General features: G+C 41.4%; 1 protein-coding gene across 2 annotated transcripts; it reads left to right on the forward strand.

The window, feature by feature from the left end:
* Positions 1 to 11,559: 11,559 nt before the first annotated feature.
* On the forward strand, positions 11,560 to 18,689 carry LOC134445230 (cilia- and flagella-associated protein 251). 2 transcript variants are annotated; one of them, XM_063194306.1, is made up of 4 exons: positions 11,560 to 11,676; positions 12,991 to 13,060; positions 13,207 to 13,328; positions 17,204 to 18,689. In XM_063194306.1, exons 3-4 carry the CDS (start codon positions 13,207 to 13,209, stop codon positions 17,727 to 17,729), a joined length of 648 nt encoding a protein of 215 aa, XP_063050376.1. In that variant the 5' UTR covers positions 11,560 to 11,676; positions 12,991 to 13,060; the 3' UTR covers positions 17,730 to 18,689. The 2 variants fall into 2 exon arrangements, with proteins under 2 accessions (XP_063050376.1, XP_063050375.1); XM_063194305.1 differs by lacking the exon at positions 12,991 to 13,060.
* Positions 18,690 to 20,593: the final 1,904 nt, after the last annotated feature.

Below are 20,593 nucleotides of genomic sequence, written 5' to 3' on the forward strand. Positions count from 1 at the left end.
GACAGCTTGGTAAATCATTTTGCATGTCAAGACTTAAACTATGACCTAGGGCCTAAATGTTTTGGGGGGTGCGATAGTTTCATGCATTCAGTGACAAAGCTTTTTGAGTGATATGACAAAAGCAATTGATAATGTACGAAAAAGCTGAAAATTGTACACAACCATTGCATGGTGGACGAAAGCATTTGCTAAATGCTGAAAACTATGAAAAACGTATTTTACCATGTGCACAGGTAACGGCAGGAAGTCACAATTGAACAAGAAGTTTTGAGAATGATTATTCTGTTGTGAGAAATGTACAAAACCAATTGAGAAAAACTGTAAGAGAATCTGTGGTGGGTGTGATACTGAAAATAAATGCCCACCATGCGCACAGTCCATAGGACTAACTAGAACAATTTGCAGTGAAGGAATGGGTCAAAATCTCATCCGAAACCTTTGTGAACTATTTAACAACTAATCATTTGTTCTCAGCTGTGGCTTACAAAGGGTAGGGCCTCCTGTTGCCTATTACAGTTTTTCTCAATTGGTTTTGTACATTTCTCACAACAGAATAATGATTCTCAAAAGTCTTTGCTCAATTGTGACTTCCTGGTGTTACCTGTGCACATGATCAAATCAGTTTCTCATTGTTTTCGGCATATAGCACATGCTTTCGTCAACCATACCATGGTTGTGTACAATTCTCAGTGATTTCGTACATTATCGATTGCTTTCGTCATATCACTCAAAAATCTTTGTCGCTGAATACATGAAACTATCTCACCCGCCAAAATATTTAATATATAACAACATTTCACTTCAGAAAAGATCCTCAAGAGTGTACTAGTCAATTGACAACATGACAAATTGATTTGACTAGCTTGTCCATACACTATGACACAATGGCTAACCATTCTGCTGGCACTGACACGTTCATTGACACCAAAACTTGCTTTTGAAAGACAAACTACGGATTTTGAGCAAGAGACTTGGTTTTGCAGGTCATCCATGGTGTTTTGCCATTTGTTACCTCCACCAAGGAGGTAATGTTTTCGGTCGCGTTGGATTCGTTTGTTTGTCTGTCTGTCTGTTTGTCTGTCTGTTTGTCAGCAGCATAACTCAAAAACTAATCAACAGATGTGGACGAATAATTTGTTGATAATGACCCAAGCAACTAGTGATTCTGGTGGTGATCCGGATCACATACCGGAACCAGGACTTTTCAAAAGATTCTTCACCATCTAGACGCCCCCTAGTGACCAGAAATTGAATTGCGGGAACAGCACAAAAACAAGGCAGAAAGACTTGGGCAAAAATACTGGATAAGAGGAAGATATCACAAAACACGCCCACTCAATGCAAAAGCATGTGTTCAAGTTGGGTCTCCTAAGGGGGCGTTGTCCCGTACTTCTTCTTCTCTTTTTGAGGTGTTTGTGCAAGACGTGCTTCTTGTTAGATCCACCTTCTTTGCTTACGGTCAACATGGTCAAATGTATCAAGCAGCTTCCTTGACGGAGGTCTGCGCTCTCTGAGTGCTTCTAGTTAAAGCTGTTTTGAGAATGAATATTGTGTTTTGCAAATTGCGAAAGAGATTCGAGAAATGTACAAAACCAATTGAGAAAAACTGTAAAGGTGCACTGTGTAGGATGGTGGTCAGAGTAGGTATTGCACCTGTACTGCTACCAACTACCAACCAGTGACATATGAGCGCCATGTGACGCCCTCTGTGTTTGCATTTGTGTATGTGGCGGGGGGTGGCTTTACAGCTCAACACCAGTTTAAAAAGACATCTGTGGCCTTGGGGTGGCCAGAACGTCAGAGGACATAATGACAAAATGAAAACATAGAGCTGACCTCCTCAGTAAAGTCATGAAACAACCCACAGCAAGTGTACTTAGCAGAAAGTTGCCCAACTAAATCAGCCAAGAAAACAAAATTGTTACTACAATGTCAAGTTGTTACTACAAAGTATTTAAAGTCCTCGAAATGAGCCAATAATACTGTCATAATTGTTCATGTTAAATTGACAGAAAAGATCCTTGCAGCATCTCGGCTTTTAATCCAATTAAATGTTATTAAACTGATTAAATATGCACTACTACGTAATCAGTCACATATGTGAAAAGTGAAAGCCCAATTGGGCTCAACTCCCATTGTCATTGTGACACAGCAGCACTCCAGCACACAAGTGAACACTGCACACTGCACACAGCGAAATTGCATTTATGCCTCACCCGTGCAAGGGGGCAGCCCTCAATGGCGCCCCAAGGGAGCATTGCGGCGGGACGGTACCATGCTCAAGGTACCTCAGTCATGGAGGTGGATGAGGGAGAGCACCGGTTAATTACTCCCCCCATCAACCTGGCAGGTTGGGAGTCGAATCGGCAGCCTTTGGGCTACAAGTCTGACGCCCTAACCACTTACCCATGACTGCCCAAATATGGACCTATTCAATAGCATATAATACGTGTGGAAGTAAAAAGCAGGGTTCATGCATCTTTTAAGTGCATGAGAGCAGGGTTTAGTCAGTGTATAGGATGCATCAATAGTCCTTTAATAAGACTGAGTTGCAACAGAACCCTGTCTCTGCAGATATAATTGTTGTATTTACTACTAGACCAAACTTCTTGTTGAGTTGTTTGAAAAATGTTTTTAGTCACTGTGTTGGATCTATTTTGAGAGGGCCTGTGGCCAAGGGTCCTTCAACAGTCACATCTTAATTAAAAGGACCCTAATGTGTTGCATCTGAACATGCAGAGGTGAGCCCTACGATATTAAGTTCTACCAGATCAAGTTTAAACTGCGGAAAACACTTCTGGAAGTGCATATGAGAGGCCTGGACAGGGCTGTACGTCTAGAGTTCCTCTTGAAGGTCACGTGTGCTTAACCTCTCAAGGCTGTGAGCTTTTCAACATTGTATTCTACAACAATGAACTGTTCTACTATTCTACATTGTATTTTATGGCTTTCAACATTCCCCACATTCCCTTCACTCTCAGAAAGTGAACCTGCTAAGACTTGAGGTAAGGGAGGGTTGGGAGAAAGGGCTTGTCTGTCTCCAGCCAAAGGCAAACTTGGCAGGGATGGATGTCAGGGTCCTAACGCATGAGATGACCCAGCTTGTCTTACCAGCAAGGGTTCTTGGGGGATTACCGCACAGAGCTGCTTGTTTGCTTGCTGTTCATCTACATTTATTTATTTTATTTTATTTCATTTACCGTTTGATTTGCTAGTGCTCAATATGTCATTTGTTGGCAGATGATAATGTAAATGATTTCTAATACTATAGTTTTTTGTCTTTGACATTAACTTGGCCAACCAATGTCAAGCTACTAAGATATAGATATACTAATTACAAACACAGATCCAGACGTTTCCAAAATAGACACTTGAGTCAGTCTTGGAGTGATCTGTACTTAATACCCAAGGCTTAAAGAATATCATGGCGCAGGGATGGAGAAATGTCAGGCATGTCCGTTGCATTTGCTTCTGCACAGTGAAACGTATACAACCAATTTAAAACACTGGGAGTAAAGTTGACACATATATATTTGTACTTTAGTGCTTTAATGATGATGTCTTAAAGGTTAAGTTAATGTTATGAATAAGAATAATGATAATACGTAAACTATACAGGGACCATACATACAGTATGTGCAGTACATGGTACTACTATTACTACTATCATCATTAACAACAACAGCTGCATAATAATAGCTTACTACTACTAGTACTACTAATAATGCAATAAAATGTATTATTATGACAAGAGAAATTATATAGGAAAACTCAAAGTACTTAAACAGTTTGGCACAAAAACACAGGACATTTGTTGCCGCTCTGCAGCATGAGAAAAGTTTGCTGTCCAGAGTGGATAGTAGGGCTGTAACAATATTGTATCGAACCGAGAAATCGTGATACTCAGAGTGACGATACTGTATCGTGATATAAAGTGGCAGTATCGTGGCAGTAAGGTTTTGATACCTATCTGCCCAGAAAACAACCACATGATAAGAAGTGATAGTGCTTCCAAGCATCATCATTATTATATAGAAACTTTTAAAAATTATTTGTAGCCTCTTGTAACCTATTCTACCTTTGAACTATCATATTTTTTATTCATAAAGATTATAATGTTGGCAAATGTAAAATCGAGGGGTGTATCGAACCGCAGGTCATGAATCGTGATACAAACCGAATCGTGAGTTGAGTGTATCGTTACAGCCCTAGTGGATAGTGTCCCTAGAGAGGCACACACTGGGAAAGACTCCCTGATTTTGATGGCTTGTTTAAGAACTTCCTGTTCAGACTGTCCTCATGCAAAGGCGTATTTATTTCACGCAATTAAAAAAAAAATGTATTCCGCATTGAGTGCGACGTGAAGTTAAGTTGTGCAAGTTAAGTTGTGCTCCTCAATGCAGGAGGGAACCACTTTTGTCACGTGATGAGATTTGAGAGAGATGAGAGTTTTCTCGCCGTGTCTGCGAATTTCTCTTGCCGCACCGAATTTCTGTTGTTAATTGTGAAAATGCTCTTTTCTGCTGTGCCCTGACCAAAACCATGCTAACCATAACCTGTCAATAAAGCAATTTTCCTGCTGCTTAACCTTTGACCAAGAACAGCCAAAGAAGCGAGGAAAATTGAGAAATTGTGTCCCGACCAAAACCATGCCTAAAATGAACCTGCCACAGGCGTTGTGGAGCACGAGTTAACATGCAAAGTCGTGATGCTCAAACGCCATAGAGGGTCCAAGTCAGCGTGTCACGCTTTCATTCATTCAAAGTGACTTACAGTTATTATTTGTCAGGGTATTGGTTACAGTCCCTGGAGCAATGTGGGGTTAGGTGCCTTGCTCAAGGGCACTTCAGCCATGGATGTAGGTAGATGTAGGGAGAGGTCAGGGGGGATTCGAACCTGCAACCCCTCGATTGAAAGACCAACTCTCTAACCACTAGGCCACGGCTGCCCCCGCAAGACACCTCATTCAGAAGCATGGCCTCCTCCACCATGGTAGTCCTACTGAGATATCTCTATGAAGAGGGCATGTGAAGAGAGGTCTCTGTTGTAGCCTATCTGGCCACTTACAGTCATTTACATCAACGACAAGTCAATTGGATTTGTTTCCATAACAGTCAAAGGCCTGTGACATCCTTGGTCCTTACACTTTGACTGTAACAGCATACCAAATCACCGCCTCCCATCCTCACACACACACACACACACACACACACACACACACACACACACACACACACACACACACACACACACACACACACACACACACACACACACACACCTTCCACAAATGCAGACACAAATAGACTTGAGTGTTGGGCTAGCTGTGGATGGTGACAGCTGTGAGATTGGCTCTTGTAAGTTAGAGTGCTCAGACACTACAGTAGTGTGTGTGTGTGTGTGTGTGTGTGTGTGTGTGTGTGTGTGTGTGTGGTGGTGAGGATCGGGCGTGTGTGTCGGGGTGAGGATGGTGTGTGTGTGTGTGTCTGTGTGTGTGTGTGTGTGTGTGTGTGTGTGTGTGTGTGTGTGTGTGTGTGTGTGTGTGTGTGTGTGTGTGTGTGTGTGTGTGTGTGTGTGTGTGTGTGTGTGTGTGTGTGTGTGTGTGTGCCTGTCTGAGTGTGTATGTGAGTGATATTTTGATATATTTCATGTTGTCATTGCAGATAGGAATAGATACAGTATGTATGTATGTACATCGTCATGTTTGCTACCAGGAAGATGATATCATAACTACATAAGCAGTAGAGTGCTTAAAGGTGTACTGTGTAATATTTTTAGTAGTTTATTTCCAGAATTCATGCTGCCCATTACCAAATGTTACCTTTTTCAGTAATACTTACCACCACCATCAAATTCTGAGTATTCATTATGAGTGGGAAAATAGCACTTTTCACACATGAAAAGGGGAATCTTCTCCATTGTCTGCCACTTTGAATTTCCAAAAATAGTCATTTTTAGCAGCAACACGTACAGTACTTTGGTCATAATAGTAAATATTACTTTATTATCTGGTAAATATTCATTAAAAGATCAAATTTGCCAGTAGAAAGCACAGTTTCAATGAGCAGCATAGTTGCAATACCTACTCTGGCCACAATGTTGCACAGTGCACCTTTACAGTTTTTCTCGATTGGTTTGGCTAATTTCTTGAAACCGAGATGACATTTCTATAAATTTTGGGTCATTTGGCTAAACATTCTTACACTTCTGCACAACAGTTCAGATAACTAGCAAAATGCCATATACCTCCCAAAACAGCTCATTCTTGCATCAGCATTAAACCTTCTCCCACATAAATAGTCAGTACCATAAAAATGGCATATATCCTTCTCAATTGGTTTGGCTCATTTGCATTCATTTAGTCATTCTGTCAAAATAAATTGGATGGTTCAGCATAACGCCATGGATCCTCATCACTTGCTCATATCACTCCAAAAACAGTTTACCCGTGTGTCGAAACTAAATTCCTTCCACAGAATGCCGTTTGAAAAAATGTCAAGAAATTAGCCAAATAACAGAAGAAACTGTATACACGGTTGTAAAATTATTTTCTACAAACTAGTAAAGGTACAATACCATCTGGCCTGTTGAACGCTGTCATGAATTTACTGTTTACAGTAAAGAAATTCTTAAAATATTATGTCCTTGACTGTTTTGACAATTGTGTAGACTACTTTGCATATGATGATTCACACAATGAAATCATGCTGACATGTTTTGGAGAGGGCAACCATTAGACTGAGAATTGTCTAATTTGTTTAGATAAGACAGGTCAATTTATTTGGAAAATGTGCTAAATGTATGCTCAATGTGTCAACTGTAGGGTACTTGTATATAGCCATCTGCCGGAATGTACTAAACATTTGAGACATGTACAAAGCATTTGAAATTTGATGAAAGCAATGAAAAATGCCATTCTGTTGTGGGAAATTGTAAGTTGGTTTGGAGATTTGTCCGTGTTGTTTTGAGAATGTCATCTCAGTTTTGAGAAATTAGCCAAACCAATCGAGAAAAACTGTAAGTACTTTAAGTCAGAGATGGTATCTAACTACGACCATCTCTGTTTAAGTGCTTCACATTCAAACCAAAAGCAATCATTATTTCTCTATTGGGTAGCCAGAGCAAATTCATCTGCTGTGTGAGTAGGGGAACTTTTTAACATACACTCCAAGAAAAAGCAGATGGTTTTCCTTTATTGTATTACTTTTATATATTGCCCTAATAAACATACACAAGCCATTGCTTGATATGTGCTATTTATCCATAAAAAAGACGTCGCCGCTGGACAGTTTATAAGAAGAGTTCAGCAAAGCTTGGCTGCTTCACTGTTAGCTTGAACATACAGTTGGTGTCTGCAGGGGCGGAGCACTGGTATTGTGACAGGGGGGGCGAGAGATGTGTCAGAGGCCCCCCCTCACACCTAATGATTAAAAAATACCGGCAGTAAAGGCATTTAACACCAACTTTACTGTTAAGCATAATACTGAACTACTTAAAAACACACAGCGCAACTCAGCCGCCACCTTTTGCTTTTCGAATAGGCACGACACATCTCAATCGTGAAGCAAAAGTGTCAGATGGTTGATTTATTGTACATTACATAACAAGACAACATGCCAAACAACTGGAGGTCAAAGGGCAGGGGTTTTTGGTTCAGGCTGGTAATTTTATTACCTATTGTAGGTACATTGAGAACACTTAATAAAGGTATTCTTGCTTTAGTGGCATGTGAATTTGAACCTAATTTATAAATGATGGACATACAGTTGGTGTCTGCAGGGGCGGAGCACTGGTATTGTGAGGGGGGGGGGTGGTGGGGGGTAGGGCGAGAGATGTGTCAGAGGCCCCCCTCACACCTAATGATTACAGTATTTCTCAATTGGTTTTTTACATTTCTCACAACATAATAATCATTCTCAAAACGTCTTGTTCAATTGTGACTTCCTGCTGTTATCTTTGCACATGGTAAAATACGTTTCTCATAGTTTTCAGCATTTAGCAAATGCTTTCATCACCATGCAGATGGTTGTGTACAATTCTCAGCTTTTTCGTACATTATCAATTGCTTTTGTCATATCACTCAAAAAGCATTGTCCCTGAATACACAAAACTATCTCAAACCCCAAAACATTTAGGCCCTATGTCATAGTATAAGTCTTACCATGCAAAATTATTTACCAAGCTGCCATAATGTGTTAAGCACTGTATAATTTCCATTGGATTTTTGTCTATAAATGTGATCTGAATTGGTAAATTGCTCGCTGGTAAATATTGACTCTTTCTAATCAAAGGCAGTAGAAGGGAAAGAGAAAACAGGCATGCAATACAACAATAGGCACTATACTGCATTACATTACTGTATGCCTCATGTGCCCTTTATAGTAATTACACTCCACACAAAATTACAATATTTCCCTAGAATTTCACACAACTACAACAATTTATACAGTATCAGTGTATTGTTTCAAATTTATTTTGCTTTACAGTTCTATATTTTTTTCACATGGTCCTGCAAGACAAGTGAAAAGGGGTGGTAGAGGGCGCATTTTGACTCCTCAACCGAGTTGGCTATTTTTTCCATTTTGCAATGAGAAAACCTGTCAATAAATAGTTCATACTCTGAATGTATATCTAGTACAATTTCATCTGATGATCAATAATATAAAGTTGAAGTTACAACATTTCCCATCCAATCTAAACAACATTTTGCTTCAGGAAAGATCCTCAAGAGTGTACTAGTCAATTGACAACATGACAAATCGATTTGACTAGCTTGTCCATGCACTATGACACAATGACTAACCATTCTGCTGGCACTGACACGTTCATTGACACACAAGCTTGGTTTTGAAAGACAAACCAAGGGTTTTGAGCAAGATACTTGGTTTTGCAGGTCATCCACGGTGTTTTGCCATTTGTTAAAGCTGTTGTGAGAATGAATATTGTGTTTTGCAAATTGCGAGAGAGATTCCAGAAATGTACAAAACCAATTGAGAAATACTGTAAAAAATACCGGCAATAAAGGCATTTAACACCAACTTTGCTGTTAAGCATAATACTGAACTACTTAAAAAATACTGAAATATCGCAAATGGGACCTCTGAGGTGTTTAGAAATCCAAAGCCATTGGTAGGGGGCCCCCCTTAGTGGTGAGGCCCGGGGTTTCTGGCCCCTATGCCCCCCCAAAACCCCCCAACCCCGGCTCCGCCCCTGGGTGTCTGTGAAAAGAATCTGGCGTACAATAGACACAAAATAGATCTGCGTAAAAGAACAAGCGGTAATGATCGACATTAGCCCCGTCAGCTGGCCAGATATAAATGGACTGCGCTTCAGTAATATCGTCTGGTATGTCATGTGGGATGCCATGTGTGCTTTTTCTATTCCGCTTTATTGTTTTCTACTCTGCTCTTTTGCACAATGCTGATTAAAAACTCATTACAGCAAACAATATCAGTTTAAACTGATTAGTAGGGAGTCATATCTGTTTACCTTACATGTAAACCCATTATCGGTGAACTGCTTGAGTAAGCCTTCACTCCAACACAAGTGTCCGTGATCCCACTGTTAGGCTGGACCAGAGGATTAGCTAACAGGCAACACGGTGTAATGATCCGCCCCTTGCCCTTTCATGAGGTCACAGGTCTCTGTGGGAAGGAGTGTCTTTGTAGACAGAAATCATATTTGCGCATTGACTCATATCATAGCCAATGTCTGTTCGATGATACTTTAACCTCTTAGCGCAGAGCCTACCTTACTGTCACCAAAACTGTAATGGCTTGTTACTTAAGGCTCTCTGTAATGACATAGCATTGTTGTTATGATGTAATTGAGTATTTTCAGCTGATGAATAGGTCCGTCGGCGACCCCGTCTGCAGTAAGAGGCTACAGTATCCTTGAGGATCCGTGGCCAGCTCCTTACAACAGCCAAACTGTATTCCACAACAGAGGATTAGCTAAGCCAGTGTTTCTCAAAGTGGGGCGTAAGCCCCCCTGGGGGCACGTAAAGGCATCTCAGGGGGGGCGTGTGACATCTGATTTTGGGTTTTTACCCCCAAGGAAATGCAGCGATGGCAAAATCAGTCTGCTGTTGCTTGGGGGGGGCCCGGAAGCATTCAGACCCTCTGGGGGGAATGATAAAAAAGTTTGAGAACCACTGAGCTAAGCTAACAGGCGACACAGGCAACTGTTGGAGGACCCCAAGCCATTACAGGGCCCCACAGGACTGACAAGCTCTGAGCTCACAGCGGTAAAAGCGGAGGGATTTTGCCTCGGGGCCCCAGATGGGTCTAGAATTACCTCTGAATTTAGAGTTCACTTTTGCCTCTTTTCCACTGCCAGTTTTCTGGTAGGCCTACACAGCTCCACACAGCGCAACTCAGCCGCCACCTTTTGCTTTCCGAATAGGCACGACACAACTCAATCGTGAAGCAAAAAGTGGCGGCTGAGTTATGCTGTGTTGAGCTGTAGCTGTCTAGCAGAAAGCCGGCAGTGGAAAAGAGGCTCTTGTGTCTGCTTGGGGATAAAAGGAAACCTCTGTGGTTGATTTTTTGCCATTAATTACCATAACAACAGTGTTTCTTTTCCTATTTGCCTCTCTCTGGGTCATATTCTCTCTGCACCTCTCATCTCTCTGAGTGTTTATAGTATCTTCTCATCCTTCTCTTATCCCCTCACGTCCTGCTATGTGGAAGCCAGGGTTGCCAGATGAGGCTGATGATTTCCAGCCCAAAAAATGCTCAAAACCCGCCTAGAAGCACAAAATCCCGCCCAATTCTATTGATTTCTATGGCAAAAATTGGGCGGGTTTTTCTTCTAAATGCCATTTTTACCCGCACACGGCCATCCTAAACAGCCCAATTGGGCGGGAAACAGCCCAATCTGGCAACAGTGGTGGAAGCGCAGCGGCATGGCCCCTGGCCTGGCTCACACGGGGGTGTTGACGTAGTGGTGTCTGGCATGCGCACGCCTCCCCAGCGGCACCACAGGATTGTATTGGGGCTGGTGTCAGTGACAGAGATAAGGTTAGTGTGTGTGTGTGTGTGTGTGTGTGTGTGTGTGTGTGTGTGTGTGTGTGTGTGTGTGTGTGTGTGTGCAGGCGGGTGGGGAGCGTGTGCGTGTCTCTGGGTGTGAAGAGACAGTGGTAATGCTGTACTCTGTTTCAGTGTATATGCCAAAGATCCAAAAGTGTGTCTTTAACCACTTAAATGTCCCTCCAACAGAAGCAGTTTGAGTATGTACATACTCAACTAATAAAACTGCATCAAGTGTGCCATTAAGTGTGTTTTTTTCTAGTTTGAGTCCAAGTCTAGTGTCTGTCTGTCTCTCTCTCTCTCTCTGTGTGTGTGTGCGTGTGCATGAATTCAACAACACTGTTGTGGGTAGTCTGCAATCGGATGCGATGTGTGACAGAACAATGATAGGAATGGTCCTGCCCCACCTCTCTTTACACACACACACACACACACACACACACATACACACACACACACACACACACACACACACACACACACACACACACACACACACACACACACACACACATACACAATGCTCTTTGGGTGGATCGTCGAGCGTGTGGAGATCGGTCTGTCTGGTGCAGCAGCTGTAGTCTCCTCAGCAACATCACGGGAGAGGCAGTAACCAGGCTGAGTTGGAATTCACTTAAAGTTAAAGGTCAGTTCTGATAGATAGATAGATAGATAGATAGATAGATAGATAGATAGATAGATAGATAGATAGATAGATAGATAGATAGATAGATAGATAGATAGATAGATAGATAGATAGATAGATAGATAGATAGATAGATAGATAGATAGATAGATAGATAGGCATGCATACATAGATAGATACAGGTAGGTACATTCTGAAGTACTGCAGGATTTTGTAAAGTCCTATATATGTATTCTCTCTAGCACTGCTGCATGTTCGTCATGATTTACCTTGACAACGTTAGTCCTGGTAAAATTCAGTGTTTATGATGGCAATATAAATAAGAAACACGATGACAGCTTTAAAGGCTGTGGGGTGCCATTGCTTCGTTTAGTGTCCGGATGGACTGTATATCTGCCAGTTCACACTCTGGCCCAGCCTATAAATTGTTTTTACATATGGTTGAAAAGGAACATGTGAACCTATTCAAAAATATTACAGCAACAAAAATACTTCACATTTTCAAACACTGAAATATTTTAGAATATGCTGTAGGTTCAGTCAGAAAGCAAAAGCGGTGGAAGAAATTGAAGTGGTATTGAATTATAATGCAGCTTGGCAGAACTTCACAGTCTGAACAATCTCAATCCACAATTCAATTAAATTGAAATCTCAATTCAAATGTGTGTACATCCCCCAAACAAGACCATATGAAATATGCTCACTTATGGGTAGAGCACTTCCATGTGGCATCGATGTTTTGGGCATTTATATATTTTTTCAGTGTATAGTGAAGACAGTATGAGTGTTTCAGGTTTTCCTAGAATAATTTGTTTGCTGTGTGCATAGTTGTGCATATTTCGTTGTTACAATGTCAGTTCTATTACAGTAAAGAAATAACATAAAACCTCTGAAAATCAATATCTTGTGATCAGGGCCGTAACCAGACATTTTCAAATACCGAGGTCAAATACTGTGTGCTGTACTTTGTACTGTAATTTTAGAATGCTTCAAATACTTCAGTCAATCTTTTTCGTTTTCATCACTGCCTTGAGCATAAATGGGGGTGTCATATACAGACTGAATTTATCATTGTTGATCAAATATCAATTTCGTCATATATAAGTTTTACATTAGTGAAAAAAAATACTGAGGACATGACCTCTGTGTCCTCAGTGGTAGTTACGGCCATGCTTGTGATATGCATTTGTATTTTCCTTCACAAATGGTACTTAGTGCTGGTAAACCGTACTGTAGTCTTTTACATCATGTTCATCTGTGTTGTCAGAGGTGGACAAATGCATTAAAATGTCACATTTTGTCACAAAATGTCAGATGGTTGATTTACATAACAAGACAACGTGCCAAACAACTGGAGGTCAAAGGGCAGGGGTTTTTGGTTCAGGTTGGTAATTTTATTACCTATTCTAGGTACATTGAGAACACTGAATAAAGGTATTCTTGCTTTAGTGGCATGTGAATTTGAACCTAATTTATAAATGGCGGTACTTGGCTCTATGACACTTGACAGATACATTATTCTGCTTTCAGATGAATTTGGCTCTAATCCATGAGAAGCAGGTCATTACGTCATTCTGGGAGCAGAGGATTGAGAAGCACTCCCAGGTATCAGACACTGAGGAAACCCGCATGAAGGGGAGTGCCCTGTCAAAGTAAGTCATTGTTGGACCTTTGAAACATTCTTAACGCCCAATATACGGCCATGGGCAATCGTAAACTGCACCTCTCCTTTAAGATATTGCATATGGTCTGGGTGCGATTTGTAGGGGGGGATGGGGGGGGTTTGATATCTCCACTTTTTCTACATGATTCTAATCACAGCTTTATGGAATTCCATTGACATTGCTTAAAATCTGAAACCCATCCCCCCTTCTGGTTTTCCGACAAATCACACCCTGTATATGGTAGCCTCCAGACTATCTCACTTGTGAAAACGGGCTCAGGCAGGCAACAGACTACAAACATAAATGAAATCATTACACATTGGCAATAGAAACGTCAGCAGTGACTCAACAGATTGGAGTTCAGGAAGTACTGCAACTGCTCTCACTGCCCACTGAGCTGCAGTCAAATTGTCGACATGCGGTGTGTGTGTGTGTGTGTGTGTGTGTGTGTGTGTGTGTGTGTGTGTGTGTGTGTGTGTGTGTGTGTGTGTGTGTGTGTGTGTGTGTGTGTGTGTGTGTGTGTGTGTGTGTGTGTGCAGGGCTGGACTGGCCATCTGGCATACCGAGCATTTCCCGGTGGGCCCTGCACCCTCGTGGGCCCCTATTTTCAGAAATGTAAAAAAACATAGATATATATTTTTTTTACATTTCTGAAAATAGGGACCCCTGAGGGTGCAGGCCCCACCGGTGAGTCAGTTCTGCCCCACTAATTATGAGGGAGGGGTCCCTTGCAGCCAAAATTGCCAGGGGCCCTATTTCTAGTCCTATTTCCCAGTCCAGCCCTGTGTGTGTGTGTGCATGCGTGTGTGCCAGCCTCCCCTAGGAGTCATACAATAGTGCTCAGTTCCTTCCAAAGCCTTAAGGTCGGGGGATTATTCATGGCTGTGGCCAGCCAGGCCCATCCAAATGTAATAATCCATATCAATGTGGAGGAGGTGGCTGGCAGGGATAGACGCCATGCCTACTGCCGGCATGGGTAGGCATGAGGCAGTGGAAGCAGAGAGAGTAGAGAGAGAGGGGTTCCATTGGCCCATTGTTTCCGGGTTCTATTATTGCAAGGGGGAGTAGGGGGAAATCCCCCTTTAGGCAGACCTAAGGACTGTTCTATTCAATGCTAGGAGCATTATGACACGCCCCTTTAGCCCATAGCAACCTATTACATTGGCATATCTCTATATACTTAAAGAATCTCTGTTGGAAGGGCATGGAAACACAACTCGTTCCGTTGTGAAATACGCTGTGCCAGGCAATTTATTTAGAGAGTAAAAAATATTTAATATGAAAAGTAACATCATACAGTACAGTTAACAAAAACAGCAGGTTTACTGTTGGAACCAGATTGTGTTCTAACCCACCGCCTTTCACTTTTCCCCACTTCTCCTCTACATTTAAACTTTGTTCACGTCACATTTCTGAAAATTCTGCGGTCCTGATTGGTCTGGCTGCCTGAGAGCTGGGGAACTGGACAAATCTGAAAAATCACCCGGCTCCATGAGTAGCTTGCAAAGCTGAGTGGAAAATGCAGATCTGGCGAAAGGCAGGTTAATTGTGTTCATTTATACATAGATTTCTCATGTTTACAAACAATCCACTGCACGCACAGACAAGAATTCCAAAAATACTAAGTGGCTAGGTGTTTAACATTGGAAGTCCCATTGGAGCCCTGCACAGTGTATGACAAGAACCTGCTGTGTCGTCGGCTGGCTGTTTTATCCACTTGCGTGGATTTTGTACTCTTAACGACACCGTTTAGAAGAACATGTTGTCATGTCGCTTGGAATTGTTTGGTATGCTCGCTAAATAACGCTTCAATGGCTACGTTTACATGGGACATTTACTTCCAAATGAACTCACTTAAATTCTGAATGAATTGTAATTCCGCTTTGAAAGTGTCATGTAAACAGTTCACTATTTGGAATGAAATGAAAGATCAAAGGGAACTCAACGGAACTAATTAATTTTAAATTTTTCATTCGGAATTAAAAAAGATATGTAAACGTAGTGATTGTGTTACCAAGCAGCCACTGGTGACAAGGCAGAGTTTTAGGGATCGGACACAACTTCTTTATTGTTTGGAAGTTGCTGTCACTCAAAAGTTGCGCTCACATGTGATTAGCGTGGTACTGTACGATATAATTTAATTTATAAAACATATACTATTATTCTGATGTACACATGATAAGATATGTGTCGGTAGGAGTACAGAAACCATGGAAACACCACAGGAACGGCAATCAACCTGTGGGCTGTAGGGGTGCCATTTGCAAACTCCTGGCCCCGGGGCCCAGAGCCCCCATAATCTGGCCCTGAGGCCTATTACCAGAGAGAGTAGAGAGAGAGAGGTTCCATTGGCCCATTGTTTCCGGGTCCTATTACTGCAAGGGGGGGGGGGGGGGGGATCCCCCTTTAGGCAGACCTAGGCAGACCTAAGGACTGTTCTATTCAATGCTAGGAGCGTTATGACACGCCCCTTTAGGCAGACCGGAACCTGGTCATGTTAGGTGCCCATAGAAACCTATTACATTGGCATATCTCTATATACTTAAAGAATCTCTGATATTACTAGATGAACTGTACTATCCTGCGGACACTTCCTTTAGATGCTACAGTTGGCATTTTCCCCTTACTCTATCGAAAATGCTAAATCAGGTTTCATTCCTTGTCAATCCAATCCACACACTTTTCAATGACGTTAAGGTCTGGATTCTAGACTGGCTATTCCAGAACATTGTACTTGTGCATGTTGGGAGGTATGGGAGGTATGGTATTTTCCAAAATGTTTTAGTAGATAGGATAGCAAGGTCCTTAAAGACATGGATGACAGAGTATGGTATGGACAAACTTGACTTGACCTACCCTGACTCCTAACTTGAAACCGATAGAACACGTTTGGGATGAATTAGAGCGGAGACTGAGAGCCAGGCCTTCTCGACCAACCTCAGTGTGTGACCTCACCAAGGCACTTTTGGAAGAATGGTCAAAGATTCCTATAAACACACTCCTCAACCTTGTGGACAGCCTTCCCAGAGGAGTGGAAGTTGTAATAGGAGCAAAAAATGAGCTGGTATCATATTGAACCCTGTGGGCTAGGAATGGGATGGCAGTTCAGTTCATATGTGAGTCAAGGCCGGTTAGTGAATACTTTTGGTAATATACCGTAGCCTAGAACCTTTAGGGGTCTTCCACAATCAAAGGTTCCTCAAAGTAGGTCCAGGTAGAGACATTACTACAGTGCCTACGTGTTTCAGCCCTTATGGCCTCCTCAGGGCGCAATATTGAGTGCCTCAGAATTTCTCTACCTGGACCAAGTTTGAGAGCCCCTACACTGATGAGCACACAAAGGAAATGGTGAAGACCCAGAAGCATTCCGATTACCTGTTTTTGTTCGTCAAATATCTCGGGGTTCCTAGATACTCTGAGTAACCTTCAAGAAAATTGCATGGCGTGTAATAATTTCACTGCACTCAATATCTTGTCACTCTCAACTCTAAACACACAAATAATATTTAATCATACATAATATCAACTCAGTCAAAAGCAAAGCGCTGCATTGACATTGTCATACCACGGCTATCCACCTAGGTAGTAAACCTTTGCAAAAACGGATTAAATTTGCCTCGCCAGCTTGTGAATATTACAATATTTTTCGACAGTTTAATTTTGCACTGAAACCTTATCCCCAACATTGGAGTCAAAAGGAAAAACCTTTTTTTTTAAATTGAGTAGAAATATGTTCAAGGGTAGGCTAATGTGAACCCAAGCAGGAGATCTGTTGGGGACTCTTGTAAATCTGCAAGAACAGGAGTAGCTACGTAAATGAAAATGTTCTCACTTGTCACTTGTCTGCTTGATTTACTTTATAGGCTCCGAGATGAATGGGTCATAAGGCTGGAGAGCCGAAACAGACATCTGAAGACTTTCAACGACGAACGTGCAAAGAAAGTCAGAGCTGAGAAGGAGCTGGAGGCCGCTCAGGCCGCGCAGAGCAAGAAGAAGAAGGAGGAGGAGGTCGAACAGAAGGAGAAGGAGAAGGAGGAGGAGGTCGAACAGAAGGAGGAGAAGGAGGAGGAGGAGGTGGTGGACAATACTGAAGAGAACAAACTCAATGGCAACGTAGAGAATGAAGCCGACGCTAAAATGGAGGTGGCTGACACAGAGGTTGACATGGAGACACTGGAAAACACAGAGGAAGTACAAAGCGAAGAACCGGAACGCAGTGAGGATAGCAAGGAGGAGCAGGCAATGTTGTCACAGGAGGAGATCGTAGTAGAGGCTGAGATGAAAGATGTGGAGGAGAACGTAGAGCTTCCACAGAATGGTGAGCTAGACTCAGAGATGCAGCAGGAGGAGAAACCAGAGATTGTGATAGAACATACGGAACAGGAGTGACCTGACCCGTCCTCCTGTGTTTCTCATTCTCACTACAGCCATAAAATAGTTATGAACACTTTCAACATGCACGAAGCAATACACTGGGTTCCCAATAAATTATTGAGGTGTAATGTTTCTTGTGTCCGCTTTTATCTTTGTATTTCATACAGTGTTATGTTAAAGGTGCACTGTGTAATATTTTTGGTAGTTCATTTCCAGGATTCATACTACGTATTCACAAATTTTACCTTTTTCATGAATACTTATTACCACCATTAAATTCTAAGTATTTATTATGATTGGCAAAAAAAAGGCACTTTTCATACATGAAAAGGTGGAACTTCTCCATGTCTGCCTTGTTGAATTTCCAGAACACCTTTAGCTGAAAAACACACTGTACTTACTCATGAATATTAGTTTTACCCAGCAAATATTCATGAAAAGATAAAAATTGGCAATAGGTAACATTGTTGCCATGAGCAGCATAGTTGCAATACCTACTCTGGCCACCATCCTACACAGTGCACCTTTAACCCATTGATGCTGGAAGCTGCATTTACCTAGATCAGCGGTGCTCAAACTTTTCCCTCTGCGCACCCCCTTGTACATTTCAATGTGGTCTGCGCACCCCCTAAGCGAATATTTTGGAGTGCTGATGGCCACGCAAGTGTGGATTCACTGCTAATTCACTGCACATTATGCACAGTCGTTTTGGGGAATCCTCTTTTCCAATAGTCAAGGAGTTAAACTGCACTTCAGATGGGCCCTTCCAGCATACAATTCACCATAAAATTAAAAACAAATTCATATTCATTAATGCTAGATATAAAACACACATATCCACCATTGCTCTATTCAGCTCGCGCACCCTCTAATGGCAGGCCGCGCAACCCCAGGGGTCCACGCACCCCAGTTTGGGAAAACCTGACCTACATGAAGCATTCAGGCTCATGAGATTTGAGATTTTTTTCAAATTAAAAATGTGGGTATGTTAGAACTGAAAGAACACATTTTAATGCAAGATTGTCGCCTTAGCTTTTTACATGCATTTTTTTTTAATTTCATGCTTTTCATGTGCTTCACAGGCTGAGATATTTAGGTTTCTATAGGCTGAGGGCACGTTTTTCCAAAAAGGGCTTAGGTATTTAGCAGGCATTTTTTTGGACGCAACACCAAAACAATTAAATTCAACTCCAAGTTAATCATACTTACCTGATATCACTCTGTGAAGTTAGGAAGCATAACTCATTGTGAATCCATTTTGTATACTGTTGTGTAAATTTAACAGCAACGGATAGAAATTACTATTATTATAACATTACTATTTTTAGCAATGACCAAAACATGACAAAAAGCTGGTTATTCTGCAGGTAGTGTCCATTTCTCTTTTTCATCCTTTCTGGATAAATTTTTGGTCATATGTGCTTTTGTTAGTGTTAATTTCTACCATTGCTTATTAAATTTGCTCAAAAGTATGCAAAACTGATTCACAATGACTGTTGCTCCCTGTGTAACTGGACAGGGTGACTGTCGCCTAAAAGGTTCTCAAAGGACCTTTGGCCTTATTCCCATACGTTTAGGTTCTTCAGAGAACTTTTAGGGTTCCTAAGAGAATATTTATGTTCCGTTATATTCCCCCAAGGTTCTTTGTGGAACCTTCTGATGTTTACATGGGCATTCTTGTTGTTCTTCCATATCTCTGCACACTGCAGACAAATTCAGTGTAGCGTCTTCATTTTTTTTGCATACTTCACACATTCTATTTTAGCACCTTAACTTATTTGCCTCTCTAATTAAAGTTTAAATTGCAGTATACTACACAAATGAGGACCACATTCTTCCCATAAATAGGATACATGTTTTTTTAACAAAAGCAAAAAAAACAAAACAAAAGGAATCTACCAGTACTCTCACAAATACAAGGTATGTTGCTTCTTCTGACTGTAGTAAATGTACTTGTAAAATATTTCACATGTAATAAAACAATTGCTGTTATTTGAGAATTCAATTCGGAATTAACTCACTTTAACTCTAAATAAAGCTTAATTCCACTTTGACAACGTCATGTAAACACCTCACAATTCATAATTAAATGAAACATCAAAGTAAACTCAACGAAACTATTACATTCGAGTTTTTATTAATTCGGAATTAAAAACATCATGTAAACGTTGTGATTCTGTCATAAAAGGTGATTGATTGGGACACCTGGACACCTCTGTACCCAATGATTTCAATCTAGGATGATTGTAATGACAGGGTATTGACAGAAGAGCCAAGAACCTTTAAGAAAGATTGTTGCTAAGGTCATGTGCAAACTTTCTCTCTCAGGGTGTAGTGGCGGGCGGCCCCTGTATTGACTTGTAACATGTGACAAGTGCTGTCTCTGAGTGATGCCTCATGTCAGGGCTAGATGGGGTCAGACCTTGTCCAGTGTCGTTCCTTTGAGGACACCTCCACTGATATATTTATGTGCACCGAACAGCTAATATCCTATTCAACTGTCAACGGCACGAAGATATTTATGGCCTCACACGAGCCGACAAACTGCTGCAGACCATAGTGACCAGGGCTATTGTAAGGGACAAGAAAATAAAAGTATAATACATGGCTGTACAAATCTTATGTGAAAAAGGGGGGCACTTTTATGTTATGTGCCATGTAAGTAAGGACTCACAGTATTACATGTACAATGTGTTAGAGTGTATGGAATATGTCTTTTTGCCTTATTACAGGCCTGCAGGATATAAGGACAATAAGAATGGGTCTCCTTTATAGCATGTGCCATGTAGGAATTGTAGTATATAGCCCATATATGAATCATTTTGTTCTTTTTCCATATAGGATTACGATTATGAATGCAAATTATCCACTCTCAACCA

The sequence above is a fragment of the Engraulis encrasicolus genome, chromosome 3 (genome assembly GCF_034702125.1).
Source record: "Engraulis encrasicolus isolate BLACKSEA-1 chromosome 3, IST_EnEncr_1.0, whole genome shotgun sequence".
Taxonomy (NCBI): Eukaryota; Metazoa; Chordata; class Actinopteri; order Clupeiformes; family Engraulidae; genus Engraulis; species Engraulis encrasicolus.